The sequence below is a fragment of the Embiotoca jacksoni genome, unplaced genomic scaffold (genome assembly GCF_022577435.1).
Source record: "Embiotoca jacksoni isolate LCO1_2020_lvr unplaced genomic scaffold, fEmbJac1.0.p SCAF_15, whole genome shotgun sequence".
Classification (NCBI taxonomy): domain Eukaryota; kingdom Metazoa; phylum Chordata; class Actinopteri; family Embiotocidae; genus Embiotoca; species Embiotoca jacksoni.
The window spans coordinates 300,393-320,000 of record NW_027185285.1 but is presented as its reverse complement, the minus strand read 5'-3'; the positions used below and the strand labels follow the sequence as shown (position 1 = coordinate 320,000).

Here is a 19,608-nt window from a genome sequence, read left to right as displayed (position 1 = left end):
GGGCTCCTACGAAGGGGCCCGCTACAGCCGCACCAACTCCAGCCAGGCCGAGCAGACGGAGAAGAACATCCTGGTGTCTGACATGGAGCTGAACGAGCAGCCGGAGTAGCCTGGACTGACCCAACGACCCTGCACCGGACCCGACTTGACACAAGAGAGGCTGATTTCAACGTGCTCAGAATCGGAAACACTTTGTGTCATGTATGGTGTTTTTTTTTTTTGTTTGTTTTTTTTTAAATTTTGAAACCAAAAAAGTTTTTTTTTTAATGGCTGTGTAGACCGCAGCAGATGTTTAGTTTTGAAATTGAATCCCCGCCTTCTAAAATCCTCCTTTGCCAAGATTTAACTGTTATAGCGATTTCTCCCTTGACAAATCAGATACTTCCATGTGCACAGCTTTTCCCCCAAAAAAAGCATTCACCAAGGCCGTAACGGATCAACCGGGAATAGTTTTAATCGCATCTGGAAATATTCAGCATAAAACCGGTTTTATGAAAAGACTTTTCCCCGTCTTACCTGGTGCCAAAGTCAATTTTTGCAATGTTTATTTTCGTTCTTCTTCTTATCTCGATTAAAAGAAAGCAACAACAACAAAAAAGGACTCTCACAGCTACACATTAACCCTGTCCTCTTAAATATCCACATAGTTTTCTTCTGGACCAAATGTTTTAGATTTTTTTTTTCCCTCTTTTTTTTTTTTTTTTGCCATGTCAGTATTAACCTGAACTTGAACTCGTGTTTTTGTTGCTGTGTTGCGTTCATGTTCCTTCCCATTGATTTGTCATCATCTGTGCAGCTGTAGAGGACTGTTACCTGTGATGCTTGTGTGTGTTTTTTTTCGTGAGCCTGCCTCTCTCCTGACACGTCAGCACCAGCTGTCAGGCGAGCAGAGGAGGAGGAAGAAGTCCAAATGTGAATGTGTGGAAGGTGACAGGGACCAGTGTCCTCAAACCGTCTGAGGGCACACTATAATTGTGCACATAAGTAGAACTTTGTATGGAAAAGCTGGTCTTTAAATAGACTACGTTGTCTTTTTGTTTTTGGTGCAGCGGGACTGAAGGTTGTCATCCAACGATCAGACTTTGAGCTCTCGTGGCTCGCTATACATTTTGGCACTTTCTTCTATTATCTTGATCTAATTCAGTCTTAGTCATACGCCATCTGCCTTTAGTCATTATCCTCAAGACACAGTTGCTGCTGTGATTCGTAACTTTTGTTTGTTTGGCTTTTCGCACCACCATCTGGAGCTGATTCAGCATTTTTTAAGAACAATAATTTTCTTTGTATGCAGCATGAAGAAGGCTTTTGCAATTTGATATTTGTCTGATTCATAATTTTTACAACCCTCGGTTCACTTCTCTGTATGTTATATCTTTTTGTCTTTTTGAAATGATACAGGTTTCATTACATGATTCGACTGGTAAAGACATTTGCAAGTATTCCTGCTTTTATGGGACAACTGTCAACACTTCTCAAAGGAAAACATCCCTCTTGTGAATGACAGTTGTAACCGAATTCAGTCTTTCGTAAGAGAGAACCTCCCTTCCTGTGTTTGTTTTTTAAGATTTCTCATTTGTGCCGAGTGTAATGACCTGAGTTAATTTGCCTTCTCAAACATCTTCCTTTCTCCTCCAGCTCTTTGCCTCTGAGTGCTTTGGAGCCATTTCAGTCTTAGGCTTTTGGTGTTTACTGAGCTGCTGTGAGAGAAAAAAAAAAATAGCTCTCTTTGCTCTGCAACTTTAACTAAGATTGAGGGGGAAGGGAGGAGGAGAGGCAGTAAGTAAGAGAGTGTGTGTGTGTGTGTGTGTGTGTGTGTGTGTGTGTGTGTGTGTGTGTGTGTGTGTGTGTGTGTGTGTGTGTGTGTGTGTGTGTGTGTGTGTGTGTGTGTGTGTGTGTGTGTGTGTGTGTGTGTGCAGTCTCCAGCTGTGGAATGTTGAGTCGGCAAGAAGAGCTCAGTGGCACGTCTGGAACCAATCAGAGAAGGAGGGCTTAGGGACATGAAGGGTCAGAAAGAAAACTGAACAAAACCAAAAAAAAAGTAAAGCTTGAGGAAGGAGAAAAGGGAAAAAAAAAAAGGGAGGAGTGAGAGGAGAAGTGTGAGGAGGAGTGAGGGATGTAGGTAGAGAAGGAGGAGTGTAAAGGGTGCAGCGGTTTGGCCCAGCCTGTCCTCTGCTGGTGGATTACTGTACAGGTTTGTCTTCTCATGCAGTAGATGTGGACTGACTGATGCGATGACGTTAACGGTGTGATGACCCTCGCTGTGTTCCCCCTCGCTGTGTTCCCCCCAGTGTCTGTGACGCAGGCCGGCTCTTGTCCCTGTGAAGATACCTGAAGCACCTGTTTAAATTTTTTGAAAGTTTTTGTGTCATTTTTCTATGAAATGAATAAAGTCTATGTTCTCAAAGCTCCTGCTTTTACGTGGATTCTTGTCCACTGCTGAACAAACTTCCTATGCAAAGATGGAACCAGTTAACTGTGATCTATTTGTTTGAAAGGTAGTGGTAAAATTTTCCAGTGAGCTGGAGGAAGCAGTGTAAAATTTGGACTGCAGTGTTGATGTTTTACCACAAGAGGGCACACCTCTCCTACTGTATGGGCCGTCTAATTGACTTGTCCTTTTGTCTCAGTGATTATTATGTGTTTTCTGTTGCAGTCTGCTTCTATAGTATGATTCTAAATGACAGAAAGTCTCCCTCTTACATGTTTCAGTCTCTTAATAATTGCAATTTTTCAACTATTCTGTGTTAGTCATGTTAGATTTCGGCTGATACACTGGTACTACTTGGAATTGCTTCATCAAATCCATTGGTGTCTTATCAACTTACTGATTGAGGCTCATGTTTCAGGTAGTGTCATAAATACCTCTTCTTTTTTTTTTTTAAGGAGAAGGTCTGGTGTGTCAGACCTTACAACCACAGTAAGTAATCAAGAAACTGTGACAGTAAAAAAAGCATATTAAAAACAGATAACCAACGAATACACATTATGCTTGCTCCCAGATTTATGAAGTGGGACACAGTACAATGTAATAAAAAGAGAATATATCACTAAAGCAATAAAACCTATCTTTATGGAGTTTATATGATATCCATTTAAGTAACTCAGTTGTAACTATTTTGGCCATAGTTTGTTAATTTATTGTGTTAGTTTGGATTGTTTATTGCAGGAGCTCCTGATAATCGTGTCTGCCCCCCATTTTTCCTTTCATTTATTGCCCTAAGACAGAATTTCAGGCTTTGTGATGGCAATGTGCAGCGTCTCTCCTCATCTCAAATATGCTGTGAGTTACTTTAGTACAACAAGAGACAGTTACCAACATTGTGCTCGGAGCCCCAAAGTCGGACTCTGCCAGTGCCCGTCCAGGCCCGGCACCTACGAGCCCTGCTCCTCCACCCACCAGCTGCTCCCCGTTCAAACAGGTCGACCAACAGGAAGACAGGTCGATGCTTTGAGTCCAACACCTGGTGTGACGGGAGCTCGTGGCGTCTTCCTGCCAGAGACCTGCACCTCCACAGCATCCCATCTGAGCCGCTAAATGGCTTGTTATTTGAATCAAACTGGCTCCGTGTAATCCATCTCACTTAGGATGGACGTCACAACTCATCCAACTGTGTGGCGCCGTTTAAAGCATCCAGGGGTTGTGTACTCCAGCTGTTGATTATAAGTTTTACACACCCTGACACCTGTTGTTTCTAATGTCTGCCTGCTGTATGGAATCCTTAAGGAACTCTTTACTTTCTTTGAACAATACAGTTCTCTGTTGTGTGACTTTCAGACTGAGCCCAAGCTATGTTAAGCACCTCTACCATTAGCTTTATTTTGAAGGTCATAGCTGCAACTGTATCATTGGCTACATTGCACCTTTATGTTTTAGCACTTTGTAGCCCTTGGTATTTATTATGAAGCTTGCCAGGTATGTATGTGAGTATTTCAAGTTCATTTCACCTCAGTATCACAGCATCTGAGAAGCACATTTAATTGAAATGTCTCTGGCAACAGCTAGAGGAAATATATATTAGTCTCATTCAGATTGACACTGTGTGTGCGTGTGCGCGTGACAATTTTCTCCATCATTTTTCATCATGAGACGACCTGACCTTTCCACCTGAAGTGTTTATGCAGCTATTCTGCAGCCTTCTTTTCATCTTATTTGCGATCGTTTCTTGGCTTTCTTTACCTACACTCGCTTCTGGCTTTTTGCCTCCCGACTGCCTCATTTGATGACGAACTGATATGCAGTACACTTATAGGTCCTGTGGGTAATATAAAAGGGTCAGAGTGAGGTGAGAAGGGTCTAATCATTAGGAGGATTTCACGGTGGCCCGTGGGCTTACTGTTGCAGCCACAGGTAAGGAAGGCAGCATCCATCCTGCTCGAGGCAAATGAACGCACCTGTCTGTGTTTTTGGAAGTTTAAAAGAAAGGTAGCGGCTTCATGGGTCTCTGCTCTGTGAGTACCAGAACAATTTCACTGCTCAATTTCTCCTCGTCTCCTCTGAGATACTTGAGTAAAACCCTTCATGATTAATAACCAACAAAAGAGGACACAAAGGAGAAAGAAACTCAAATAGCTCAGTTCATTCCAAATCAATTTCCTCTTAAGTTGAAGGTTTGATGTTCAGATGTTGTTTATTCTTCCTCCTCCCGCTGCAAGCTTTCTTACTATGAGGCAGTGATGGCTCTGCAGGTTGAGGGAAGGGAACCAGAGAGAAACCAGCATTAATAAGTGAAATTAAAAACCCATTAACTCTCCACAGTCATCCATTTGGAGCCTGGCCAGGGGAGAAGCAGCTGTTGGGCTGGCAATGGAGGAGAGAGAGAGAGAGAGAGAGAGAGATACAGGGAGACATGGAGAGACGCAAACAAAGAGAGAGAGAAGGGGGTGGGGGTGAGTGGGTGGGTGGGGGGGGGGGGAGAGAATAGGAAAAAAGAGACTTCAGAAAAAGAGAAAGTTTTTGAAAGGAGTAGGATCGAGCCCTCTTCTCTCTGAACACCAGCAGTAGAGTCTCTTTTCAAAAGAAGCTGCCTTATAAAAACTCCAAACTGAGAGGCTGTTGGCTCATACAGTACAATCAATTGCTTTCACTGCTTCGTGTCCACAGTATCATGTGTTGAACAGACATATTAATCAGCAAACAGCTCATGGTAGCCACGTGCTGCATTTAACGCTCATTCACAAAACAATATTGTCTTAATGCAGGTCCAGGGTGCACTTTCAGGCACTTTAATAGCAGTAATTGAGGGGAGCATGCTGATGTAATTTCTACCACCAGGTGTTGGTTTTTGCAGCACTTGTCACTCCATGTGATCTGCCCTGTTTGCTGCTCTTGGCATCGTGTCAAGTTCCCGGGAGTCATTCATTATCTTTGTGACCATAAAAAGGCCGAGCGAGGGAGGTCGGACCCAACGTGGAGTCTCATGCATTCTTTCACCAAAGACAGAAATCAGCCTACTGTCTGTTATATTTGGCACTAATTATAGCTCTTTTATGGCCTTAGTTCCCTGAGATAACAAAATGATAATAATAATAATGATAATCCAAATAGAGTAAAACTCAGATAGTTTTGGTATGATCTGTATGTAGAGGGGTTTTAAGATATTTAAAAACTCAAATAATATATAGGCTATTTTTGTACAATATGTGATAAATATCAGTTTTTCTTATCTCTCAGTAACAATTTAGGCTACACTATATCATGTTCCAATACAATTTTAGATAAATTCTATTCAGACACTGAGTCTCACTCATTGATCTACAACTTTGCTCACAATGGCCTCATACAGCAAGAGATATTAAATGCACAGTGACCTCCAAAAAAAACAAATGAGGGCTATATCATTATGCCGTCTCATGGCCTATTTTAATGTATTGCCTAACCCTGCCTGTCGTGGGAATACCTTGTAACCTCAGATCTATGGCCCACTCAGCATTTACAGGAGCCAGCAGGTGGCTGGGTTGCTTCAGGACTAATTGATCATATTTGAGGTTTTTTTTGTTCATTGGTATCACGTCATACACTCTTTATGTCTTTTTAAAAGGGAGCATCATACATAACGTACATTTTAACATTCTTGTAGGAGGCTTTACTTAAGTCAAGTGTATGTAAGGCACTAATTGGTCCTGTAGGTGTCGCCTTTGCGCTGTGGGTCATAATACAGGTGGGAACTACCAAGGTGTCAGGTGTTGCTGGACTGGGGAAGGCAAACAGCGTTGGGCTTCATGGCACAGAGCATACCTCATCTACGGCAAGTGGCCGCGTGGAGATTCATGGGCGGTGGTTTGAGATTCTTGCTCTGAACAAGTTGAAGACGATTAATGGAAATAAATCCATTTTTAAATCCCAAGCAAGAAGCCCAAGTTCTGATTCCGTTATTTCACCGGAGAGCGTTGGAGCCGGTGTAACAACTATTGAAGGTGGTAGTTTAAGCTCAGCAGCTACATTTCAAGTAAGAAACTATTTTTTAATGACGCCGGAGGAGCGTTATTGTGTGTGGCACAGTCAACCGCTGCAGTTCCCAGCTAAGGAGATAGAAATATGTCAACACCAATTATTGAACCCGCCACAACATTTATTGCAAGAGGACGCAGAGGCCTGCTAATGCGGAGTGGGAGTCTCCGACGAGGCCACCCACTAGGCAGAGGAGTTACTCACCGGGATCTCCATATGAGATATGTGTAGCCTAATAATTAGGATTGGACGAAATATAACTTGTGTGAGAGTAAAAAAAAAAAAAAAAAAATAAAAATGTTTACCCGGGGACCACAATGGTTTAGCCCACGTGTGACTGCCGCGAGAATAATTTGTTGTTGTTGTTGTTTGAGTGGCGATTATGCTGTGAGAAAATTGTCTCTCTTGTATTCTACTTCTAATAACAACAGCTTTCCTGCATTCAGCATATCAACATTTATCTTCAGTCTAATACATCAATAATGCCATGCTATAACAAGCAACATTATAATGCTCGTAATTTACAAATAAAGCTCTTGCATACGTTTTATTAACTTTCATTTAGGTGGGAGGGGGGGGGTTGTGATTGGCCAGTGAACTCAGTACCAACCAGCTCTCATCCACCCCCTGAATGACAGAGAGTACATTGGGGATCTTGGTTACATAGTGACATTATCATGACTATCTAAATGTAGGCTGCAGTTCCACCAATAATAATAGTTTGTGAAATGTCCTATCATTAAGTGGTCAACCTCTAGTGATTATGGATTGTTGCCTTTCAGTTGAAGACCATTAATTTGGGAGGTATAAATCTTCCATCACAAGCAAGAAGCAGAACTTTGAACTTCTGTGAGTAGTATGCAGTACTAACAGCGAGTTTGTCATTTATATATATATATTCATATGGTATATGTACGTTTAGTCTTAGCTGCTATATTTCTTAATTTCAATACACTTGTGTGTCTAACTTCTGGTTCTGACCCAGGATCTGCCAACCAGTCCATGACCACTTGGACTCCTTTTATGGCCAAGTTCTTAGGAATGTGCCGAGTGGGTTTTGTGATGTGTTGTGGAGGAAAGGCTAATTTTGCGGAGGAGCTACTGTTGATAAAAGCCGGAGTTGAAGGCTTTTCCAGGTGTTCAAATGCCACATCAGCAAACAAAATGTCTCCAAGAGACTGAAAATCATGATGCCGAGTTAGAGATGTAGGATTTGAGTGAAGGGAACGTGCTGTCTGAGCTCTGAGACTCTTCTACAAGGGTGCAGGTTTAATACTATGCTCTTAAATGCTTGTGCTGTACCTGCTTCATTTTCTACCGAGGCGCCGCAGAGACCTGTTATCTGCAGTGGTGAGAGCTCTCTGCTGGGATTGCTTATAGGGGGCCATCATGCAGTATGACATCACTCTGTCTGCGTCTGAGTCAATATAATAATCTCTTTGGCCAGTCCGTCACCTGATAAACACTTTTGCCGCCACACTGACATACCCAGAGATGATGCACTTCACTCCCAGCAGAGAGGGCCCCATCTGCCCATTGATTTTTAGTCAAAATGATTTTTTTTTATGGCCATGAAAACAACCCCTGTGTGCCACCTCCTTCAGAAAGGGGTTCAAATGCCTTAATCTTTGTCCAAATCAAAGTCTGCACACTTCAAAGTGATTGGATCAGCAGAGACACACACAGAGCGCCAACAACAGAGCAAAAGGAAGAGAGAAAAAAATAGAGCGTTGCTCTCACTTTGCTGTCCGAACTCATTTAAACTTCTGTCTTTCTTCTCCCTCCTCATCTTTCCTGTGAGTTTGCAGTCGCATTGTGCTGCGGTTTGTGCGTGTGTGCGTGTGTGTGTGTGTGTGTGTGCATGTGTGTGTGTGTGTGTGTGTGCTGTGATGGACAGCCGTTAAGAGAGAAAACTTGGAGGGCCAAAGAGGATGGATGGAGTGCGTCGGCAGGTTGGGGGTGGCGGCTGGAGGCTGGGTGTGGTGCACTTATCTCCTCTGTGCAGATGAGAACATGCCTTTGCCTGCAGGATGCTGCTCTCTCTCAGGCCAAGGATGGTAGCCGTGTGGTGAAAGGGATTATGGGCACACTGTTTCCAGCCTGCCTTTGGGGAAGTTGGGATTGGTTCGTCTTGTTTGTTGTCCATTTTTCAGGTATTTAATTAGCATCCTTAATTGGCCAAATTGGGGCTCACACGGTTTGCACAAAAATAGAATGGTGATTAATTGATGAGGGGAGCTGAGATTTAGTTGTGAAAATGTCTCTCACTACTCAGAGACATGATAATAACCCTTCTTAAATCATTGATTTCTCTTCTCTCCTCCCATTTTCTGTCCTGGAGACATCCTTTGTTGGACTGTTTTTGTTTTTAGGACTCTCGCTTCAGCAGGAACACTTCTTTGTTAGCTCAAGCCACAAAATTAAGCAAATAGCAGGGACAGTATCATTTCACAAGGTGCCCACTCCTCCACTTGCCTAATAATTCCTCACTGTAAACAACAAAAAGACACCATTATCACCCCTAACCAGGGACTGGATTATACACGCACTCATTTGCATGGATTTCCACCCCAAAATAATAATAACAATAATAAGGAAGAAATAGAGACAAAAGGTGAAGTTAATTTATGGAAAGCTACAGCTGCTCCACCGCTCACTGCTTTGATGCTTAAGCCGTTATTACTCCCTCAACATTAGGCATACACTCATGAACATGTACGTTTGCACACGCTTGCTCCTGTGCACACACACACACACACACACACACACACACGCTTTGAGGAGCTGAGTCAGGGGAACCGGGTCCCGAAGGCAATATTACCCCTGTGGGAAATACAGATAGGCTGAGGGTGCAGAAGGAGTGAGATGAGGCTTCTGAAGACGCGCCGCGGAGCAACAACCCCATTTTACTTGTGTTTACTCTCGCCGGTTTCCAGGGCAGTAACGGGAGGCTGTGCATTCCTGTAGAGGCAAACCCACTTAGAGGAGAAATTTTCGGTCTTGAGAACATGTTGAGAGGGAAAATGTTCCATTAGCTGGAGCTTTTTTTTTTTTTCCCTTTGTGCTGTGCAGTATGTGGCTATACAGATACGGGTTCTAAAATTGGCTTTACAAAACAGCAAGAAGACTTTCTCACCCAACAATTTCCAGGCTTAATGTCCTTATTGACATGTCTTCGAGCAGGATAAGAATACGTCACATCTCTGGAGCCATCAGAAGATTTCTATAGGTGCAGTTTGTGCCTAATAAGTATTTCCGAATCAATTTTGCTTGAAATAAACTTAAAGTGAATGTGCACCCATATTTGTGTCTTTCTGTGGAAATGTGTGTGTGTGTGTGTGTGTGTGTGTGTGTGTTTGTGTTTTCCCCCAGTGGTTTGCTGCTGAGTGATTTCCTCTGTGAAGCAGTCAGGATATGCAGAGATGAGCTCCATTGTTGGCATAAATTGCTTGGCCGATGCATGCTGCCTCTCCACTGGGCATCTCCCCCCCTCACACTGATCGATCTAATCCTTAGCTATAATGAGTTTCTCTGTCTGAGTGTGAGGAGTGGGCCGGGCCGTGAAGTGGAGAGGAAAATGTGCAGGAGAAGGTGAAGAAATCGGGCAATGCCGGTTGGTGTTGGTTGGTTGATGGAGGACGGACTTAATCAGCAAGAAGTATTCAGGGTATTTGCATACTTTAGGTACAAAGTTATGATCTGACAGCATGAGGTGATGTTCTTTCATGAGGTGAACTGTTCTCGCGTTGCATTATAGAATAGGTTGCCTCAGTATGTGCTGAAATATGACCTGTAGATCCTTTCATAAGAATTATTTTCATTATTGATTAACCTGCCTTGCAGGGTTGTTTTTTTTTAAATCACTGAATAAATCATTAAGTTTATTAAACAACTCACCGCAATGGCAATTTCCCAAGTCACTAAATGAACATCATCAATATGGAACACTGATACATTTTGTCTTCATATTTTTGAAGGCAAGGCAAGTTTATTTGTACCGCACATTTCAACAACAAGGCAATTCAAAGTGTTTCACATAAAACCATTAAAAACATCGAAACATAAGGAAAAAGAAAGGGACATTTAAAAACAATTAAGAGGCAAATGTTTCAGCTTCATTCGGTTCGACTAATACCAAAATGTATGAATCAATTAGCAAACTTAATCACTTTGTTTTCCGTTGATCGATTAGATGATTAAGTAGAATCAGCTATAAATCCTACTGGACATTTACAGTTTAATGATTTTCATGTGCAGAATTTGCTGACATTTTTCCTCCCATTCACACCAACGGCCAACAGAGCTACATGTGTTGTGCTCACCTACGTTAGGGAGCAACTTGGGCTTCAGCGTTTGCCCAAGGACACTTTGGCACGTAGACGGGAGAAGGCAACGATTGAACCGCCAACCCTGCTATTACTGGAGAACCTTGTCTATTATCTGGTCTCCTGATTACTTTGTTCATTTGGTCCAATGACCAGTTTATTGTAAAAGTGACTGCTTGTGATCATGAACTCACAGAGGAACTCACAAATTCGGGTCTTTGCCACAGGTCTTCTGAGGCTTTTAGTGACTTTGAGCACATTGTTTTGGTCTTCTGATCTACAATTGTTCCTGTTTTGTCAGTTTTTGACTGCAGCAGGTATTTGTTTTAGTGAAACAGTTCTGAAATCCAAATTCAGTGACTAGCTGGAGAACATATGGGGAGAATTTAGCAGGTATTAAGATTGATATTTCCCTCAGAAGGTGGTAGATGCCAAAACAGCTAAAAGGAGAATTGGATTTACATTTATCAGGTGGACAGAAAAAAAACACGACTTCAAACAAATGCTAATGTCGCTAATGTTTACTGAAATAGACAAATGTTTGCCAAGAGGTTTAATATCTTGATTTAGAAGGTGTAATATATCAGTGTTGTGCTCATGGCATGTTTCAGCTGCACCTAAATGACCAAAAATAACAAATACAGTTGACATGTTGATGGAACTGTTTAGCACGGTCCACACAAGCTAACTACTTATTTAGACTGCGGCATACATTTACGATTAGGATCTTTAAACATGATCTGACCAAAAAGCAGTGCGTCTGACACACCTACACAAATAAAACTGCAATTTTGGATGCTCGACCCCCGAAACATCTAAACGTGCTCAGCTGGATCCAGCTACAGAGAGCGAGGCAGCAGTGAAAGGCGATGTTGCTTCTCTCTCTCTCTCTCTCTCGCAGAGAACAGAAGCGGCAGAGAAGAGACGAATAAGAAAACAGACAAGCTGAGACGGAACAGAGATGACTGCCTGTAGTTCACGGACCGACTGTCCATCATCTCCGAAAGAGCCGGCACTGTGCACATCAAGGTGGAAGACACGAAGATTTCTCACGGCGTAAAAATACTTCAGAGGAGCAATAAGTCACACGGAGGCAACATTTCTGTGAATATGGATCACCCCTCTCTTGAGTCTTCACACACGGAGGCGATCGGGCCTCTGGGTCTGGTCGATTCTTCACATCGCTCATCCAAAAGAGAAAAAGAAGAGTGTCTATTAAGTCTAGATATGATAGTCTATATGAGAACTTTACCCTCGCTACTGCCTTTCTTCTATGAAAGCTTTCTTCTTCTACTACTGAAACAAAAGCAGTATTTTACACAAGTGGGGCTGCAACTGATAAATATTTTCATTATTTCGAATGTAGATTAGTCTGTCAATTATTGATTAATGTCTCAATAATTTATTTTTATGGCCGAAAATGGTATATCCACATTTCTTGTTTCATTTGATCGTCCAAAAAAATGGCTTTCAATAGATTAAGTCAGCAAATTCTCACATCTGAGAAGCTGAAACAAGCTGATGTTTAACATTTTTGTTCAAGCGAATTTATTTTTCAGTTATCAAAATTAGGTTTGTGTCGGTCAACTCATCGATTGATCAAATGGTAAGTTTTCCTCAAGCCAATTAAAATACAACGGAGTGCCTGAATCTTTATGCACCCTGTGAATCTTTGCGTGGACGAGGATCTCTTAGTGGATTACCAGGTTCAAGTGTGGCTAATCTGACGACGGCGTGCGTGCCTTCAAGGCAACGGCCTGACGTGGCAGAGCAGTCCGCGTGAAAGGCCTCTTTGTCGAGCCATGTCATCATTTGTATTCAGCAGGATCAAAGTCTCCTCAGCTGCTTTTAAATTTGTCCCGTGGCTAGTGTTGCTAGAGCAGTGAATGACAATGTCAAGGGATGCAGAGGAGCTGCGAATTTACATAGAAATGGCCCTCAATATGAATGTCTAAGGGATCAAATCAGTGTCTGCAATTTGGGATTGTGTGGGCATGTATCTGTGTCTGACTGATGCTGGCCTGCCTCTGAGTGTGTTTGTGGCTTCCGTGTGGGTGCACGTATGTGAAAGGACTTGGAGGGGATTGTGGAAGTCTGTCTCACGGCTAATTTTCTTTCTACATCAACATTTTTTTTTTCTTTTGAGAACCTCTTTTGTCCATTTTTTTTTTTTTTTTTTTTTGCCTTGCCATATTATCCTTCGCCTCGTGATACCTCACTTTAATGAGATTATATAATCATACCTCTGCCGTCTACTACTGAAGGCGACCTGAAGAAGCGGCCTCAGACAGGAGTATAACAAACTAAGTTAGCTCGGTGTTCGCTAAGTGATGCAGTGATGCGGGACTACGACTGAGCCCTGTATCTGCCTGAGAAGGTTGTGGCCCACCTCCAGGCACTCAGCTTTATTACTTGTAAAGAATTGACAGCCTCGGAGCTCCTCAGGACTGTTCATCACTTTACTATGAGTGGAAATAGGAATCAATAGAGGAGCCAGACATGCAACTGTACGTTATCTGAGGTAGCAGCAGAAGCCAGAAGCGTAATGGCATCACCATGTAACTGACAGGTTGAAGTCTAACATTAGTTATTTTCCCCTAAATAATTAAACAATTAAAAGTAACATTTTGCCCCAAACTGCCCCAAATTTGTGAAAAAGCATCACAGTTTACCAACTCCCTGGTTTAACTCTGACTGGACATTCTAACTGCCGTAGTTTCCTGTGCATTTAGGGATTATTGAGAACATTTCAAAGTGCCCTAAAATATTGAGGCTTTGATAACCTGGTTAAGATGTTGGCTTGTTTACAGCCTGTCACGTCATCTGACTGCGCTGTCAGACATGGTTGTAATTATGACCACCAGAGGTTTCTTCCTGTTAAAAGGTAGTTTTTCCTTCTCGCTGTCAGAAGTTTTTCTTCCTGTTAAAGGGGAGTTTTTTTCCTCCCTGCTGTTGCTCATGTGGGAAATGTTGAATTGTTGGGTTCCTTTAAATAATGTAAAGTTCTGTTGTAAGGACTTTACTTCGTTAAATGCCCTGAAATAAATTGTGTTCTGCTTCGGTGCTATATATATAAAACTGAATTGAATTGATGTATAGCTTCTGTATATGGTAAGTTAAATGGCGACATAAGTGACAGAAATGATACGTGATGAAATAAAACTACGAGGTGTAAAAACACAAGGCAACATATACATTTAAGCTTTTAATATTCAACAGATTTTATTTTAAAGACTGAGCCTTCAGCCTTCAATAACACTCAATCCAGATGTTGTGTAGTTCTATAAATGGGCAGTTTAAACACTGATGACATCTTGATGTGTATTTCCACATTGCCAGGCAACAACATGTCACAGCTTAGCCTCTCTCCTCTTCATCACTCTGAAGAGGGCTGTCAGAACATACGCTGATTACATTGTGGCTGTATTGACATCGGCTGTCTTCATTATTATGGCAGACACACAACAGAAAATCAATAGGGTCGTTGTAGACTTAATAAAGGTAATTTCTCTATGGTGCTGGCTCATGCGGCACCAAAGTACCTGGCTTATTTCTCCACTTATTTTATCCTTCTCCCCTGTTCAATTTGTTTCAAAAATGCAGGAGGGATCGATTCATGAGCCATTAAAACTTTCAAAAGCAGATTGTGAAAGACAACGGTGACGGTTTGATTTTACGTTTCGAATGAAGCAGAAATTTTCAATTGCATGGCTTGTTTAGTTCTTTATATGGCACTTTTGTAAGCCCTTTTCTCTTTTTTGAAAAAATAAATTAGAATTTTGAAAGTTAATAGGAATCAAACTGATCAGGCGGTTCACAGTTTTCTCCACAACATACCATAAGATATCCACCGTCCCTGCACGGTATCTGCAACTGCAGAGGGGTCACATATAAAGAACAGGAGCATTACACATGTTCACATTTCCAGTTCTATCTGAGCGTTATCTGTGCAACATTATACTGCTCTCATTTCTTCCTCTTACACAGTTGATTACAACTGAGATAACGCATCAGCACACCCACTGTATCATTTAATGCAAATCTGTTTCCTCCATCCGGAGTTTTCATAACCAAGTGGACAGACAGCCATGCTCATATCCAAATGTTGATGTGATCTCGATCTTTAATTTGAATATACATGATAAAAAGTGAAGGTCGTTCAGAGCACATACAGTGGGTACGGAAAGTATTCAGACCCCTTTAAATTTTTCACTCTTTGTTTCATTGCAGCCATTTGCTCAAATCAAAAAAGTTCATTTTATTTCTCATTAATGTACACTCAGCACCCCATCTTGACAGAAAAAAACAGAAATGTAGAAATTTGTGCAAATTTATTGAAAAAGAAAAACTGAAATATCACATGGTCATAAGTATTCAGACCCTTTACTCAGTATTGAGTAGAAGCACCCTTTTGAGCTAGTACAGCCATGAGTCTTCTTGGGAATGATGCAACAAGCTTTTCACACCTGGATTTGCGGATCCTCTGCCATTCTTCCTTACAGATCCTCTCCAGTTCCGTCAGGTTGGATGGTGAACGTTGGTGGACAGCCATTTTCAGGTCTCTCCAGAGATGCTCAATTGGGTTTAGGTCAGGGCTCTGGCTGGGCCAGTCAAGAATGGTCACAGAGTTGTTCCGAAGCCACTCCTTTGTTATTTTAGCTGTGTGCTCAGGGTCATTGTCTTGTTGGAAGGTGAACCTTCGGCTCAGTCTGAGGTCCAGAGCACTCTGGAAGAGGTTTTCTTCCAGGATATCTCTGTACTTGGCCGCATTCATCTTTCCTTCAATTGCAACCAGTTGTCCTGTCCCTGCAGCTGAAAAACACCCCCATGGCATGATGCTGCCACCACCATGTTTCACTGTTGGGATTGTATTGGGCAGGTGATGAGCAGTGCCTGGTTTTCTCCACACATACCGCTTAGAATTAACGCCAAAAAGTTCAATCTTGGTCTCATCAGACCAGAGAATCTTATTTCTCATAGTCTGGGAGTCCTTCATGTGTTTTTTGGCAAACTCTATGCGGGCTTTCATATGTCTTGCACTGAGGAGAGGCTTCCGTCGGGCCACTCTGCCATAAAGCCCCGACTGGTGGAGGGCTGCAGTGATAGTTGACTTTGTGGAACTTTCTCTCATCTCCCTACTGCATCTCTGGAGCTCAGCCACAGTGATCTTTGGGTTCTTCTTTACCTCTCTCACCAAGGCTCTTCTCCCACGATTGCTCAGTTTGGCTGGACGGCCAGGTCTAGGAAGAGTTCTGGTCGTCCCAAACTTAGCTCCTTGGACAGTTCCTTCGACCTCATGATTCTCATTTGCTCTGACATGCACTGTGAGCTGTATGGTCTTATATAGACAGGTGTGTGCCTTTCCTAATCAAGTCCAATCAGTTTAATTAAACACAGCTGGACTCCAATGAAGGAGTAGAACCATCTCAAGGAGGATCAGAAGAAATGGACAGCATGTGAGTTAAATATGAGTGTCACAGCAAAGGGTCTGAATACTTATGACCATGTGATATTTCAGTTTTTCTTTTTTAATAAATTTGCACAAATTTCTACATTTCTGTTTTTTTCTGTCAAGATGGGGTGCTGAGTGTACATTAATGAGAAATAAAATGAACTTTTTTGATTTTAGCAAATGGCTGCAATGAAACAAAGAGTGAAAAATTTAAAGGGGTCTGAATACTTTCCGTACCCACTGTACATACATACATACAGATCAACTCTTTTAAGGGCAGATTGTTGTTTATAAGAAAGTATTTTCATGCATTCTACTTTTTATTCTTATTATAATTTGTATTATACCCCCCTATATAGGGAGAAGCATTCTGAGTAGTAATACCATTTAATATTTGCTGGGAGCTATTTGAATATTATTTACAGACTCCCTCTGGCAGAGTTTGCAGTTCATCTAATTTTTGTTGTTGTTGTTGTTGTTCATCCTATTTTGTTGTTTAATTAAAGCTTTTTGGTGCATTGCCGCCACCTTCTGGAGGCATTACTACCAGGCAACAGAAAAAACAAAGGAAATGAGACAATAGTCAGATTCACTATTCTATCTTTTCATTTTAAATGACTATCTGAAAATCATGACCCATCCCTATTATACAGTATGCCAGATATATCCATTATATTGATGCGACATTTCACTCCTTTTTTTTTGTGCATCTTCTTGAATCTTCGGTGTAATTTTACATATTTGTATATCTACACACACCGTGCGGGAACTCTTTGTGTGTTACCCTTCCTTGGCATGTGGTTTCCCTCTGCTCCAATAGACGTCATCATTTCATTAATAAAGCTGCTTTCCAAGTTTGTCCAGCAGACCAAAGCTTTGCATTCTGCATGCAGTCTAAGAAAAAATAAAAAATACATAACGTTTCTGCTGAGAGGAGGAAGGAGAGAGCATTTAAATGACTGTCACAGGGTGGACAAGAGGCTGGGTAAGAAGCTGGTTAGAGAGGATTGTCTAAGCTGGTGTGTAGCCTTTGGCAAGAGATTATATTATAAATAGGAAACTGTGGTGGAGCTCGCCTCGCAGCCACGCATCAGATCAAGGACATTTTCAGCTTGTACACTATTAAGATAGTTTCCGGATTAAAAATTCTTTTAAAGTAGGATTTCAGTCTGTTCAAAGTTTCTTCTCCTCTCCACTTGGACAGGCAGGTTATTCTGCTGTAGCCGGAGTACAGTAGCCACCAGAAACTGCTCTTTGCTTTTTCAAAGTAGGATAAAACTCAACCAGCAGAGTTGCACAGGACTATTGAACCAACTAAGTGTTATCCAAAGGCAAGTGGACGTGTTTGAGTTTCTTCAAAAATGTTTAATCCGAAAGGCTTTTTCATCTCTGACTGGTGGTGAGTTTCAGGCTTTTAACTTGACGGAGGGTCGTTAACACCTTGAGAGTAGTTGAGGTGACGTGTGTCTTTGACCTACGTGGCCATCTTGTGAATCATTACGGTCACACAAGTCATGGTGTGAATTGGTGGTGAGGTGTCTGGGGAGAGATCTCAGGACCGCATCGAAAGTGGCTGACAAGTGGTGTCATAGACCACCTCCTCTGTTGGGTGCAGGTGAATCCAGTTTTACATACGTGGCTTCTTTTTCACTCAATTTTCAAACCATCAGTCTTCTCTGGCCAAAATATGGACATATTGAACCATTGAAACCAAGATTAGTATTGTCAGTAGCGAACACACTTGTATGACACCGACTGAGTTGCATTGATGCTTTCTGATTGAAGAATGTCTTATCGTTTGGTACCAATTTTTGATATTGAAGCTACATTCACACTAGTTTTGCTGTGTCGAGTGATAGCTTGCATGTGACACAACATCCGTTAATTGTAGCTACAGAAAAAAAACCTGTACTACACTCTCCCTCTCTGAAGTGCAATTTTCTCTTTTTTTAAAACTTAATTTAAGTCTTGAAAAATGTCGTCTTCAGGTTTCTTTTACCTGTATAGATGTTTTGTTTTAATGATATCCATTCCGAATTGTCTGTGCTATCCTGAATATCCGGGAAAGCTTTTAAATTCTGTGAGATGTATTGTCTGGCTCTCGGACTGTGGACATGACTGCCGGAGGCGAGCCCAGGTGAGTTGACTAAAAAGAAAGTGGCCTTGCTTTGGCCCGAGGCTTGTTGTCTGTGCATGTCGACCCGAGGCTCGTGTGTTTATCACCTCATCTCTCTCTGCTCCTGACGTGCCTTCAGATTTAAAGCAGTCCTTTATGAATTTTAATGTCCACTCCTGATCTTGACCCACTGGCCAGGCTGAAAATCTCCAATGCTGAAAACACTGACATACTTTTTCCAGCACGGCGTGTCCCAACAAAACAGGAACATGTGTTGGTCGCTTTCACTAAAGTGGGTAGTGTGCTGAATTATTTAATGGATGTTGAGAGTGATAGTGGTGAAAAATGAAGGAGTCTGAATCCAGAGAAAGTAGTGATTGTATGTGTTAGCTGGATGGATAGTAAATCTTTCAAGATGTGTTAGCAGGTTTTAGTGTGGATTTGGTGTTTGTTTCTCAGTAAAAGCATCCATATAAAAAGCAATTTTCAGGATACAAACTTCCACTCCCAACACACACAGTTTATTATAACCTTGGTTGTATTTTCTTGGTTGTTTTTTCCTGTACAATTGGGCTCATCTGTTCCCTCTAAAAAATGGGTAGATGATCATGTTTGTTTTGCCATCGCTTTTTTAGTTTAAAACCTGTCTGCTTCCCTAACTACTTAATTTATGCTGTGTTGGATTTTGTTCCGGCAATGTTCCCACAACAATGAAAACATAAACTAGACTGTAAGAAACCAAAATGATCCTGTAATGTGTTTTCTGTTCGATTTGATTTGTTATTTGCGATGGAAAGGGACCACAGAAAATATATGGATAAAGGAAACAGCTGCTGACAAGATAACATATTGGCATGTAGTGTGTGTGTGTGTGTGTGTGTGTGTGTGTGTGTGCGCGTGTGCGTGTGTAATCACCAGTGGGGAGTAAATGGGCAACCTGTCTTCAGAGAGCCTGAGTGACACAATGGCTTGCATCAACATACCTATCCCAGCATGCATGCTGTTTTTATCCATGCCATCTTTCACACTCCTTCCTCCCTCTGTCTCCTCCCTCCCTCACACACAAACCATACGCACAAAACACACACTGGCAATTTGCATTTAACAGCGTGCACATCATGCCACTAAAAATATGTCATGTGACGCAAATCAGTCTTCTTTGTCTCATCAAGTAGCGACGCTGAGGGGGCGGGCAGTCTGAACCAGCACCTCGCTGCCTCCTGACTGCTGCTTTTTTTTTTTTTTTTTTACTTTGAAGGCTGCATTT

General features: G+C 41.9%; 1 protein-coding gene across 1 annotated transcript in view; it reads left to right on the top strand.

Moving 5' to 3' along the window:
- Positions 1 to 2,404, top strand: part of mrc2 (mannose receptor, C-type 2) — a 26,771-nt gene extending 24,367 nt beyond the window's left edge. Inside the window, exon 29 of the mRNA XM_069148605.1 lies at positions 1 to 2,404. This exon is cut by the window's left edge and continues 112 nt beyond it. Coding sequence (XP_069004706.1) covers positions 1 to 109 — 109 coding nt within the window. The 3' untranslated portion in view covers positions 110 to 2,404.
- The last annotated feature ends 17,204 nt before the right edge of the window (positions 2,405 to 19,608 follow it).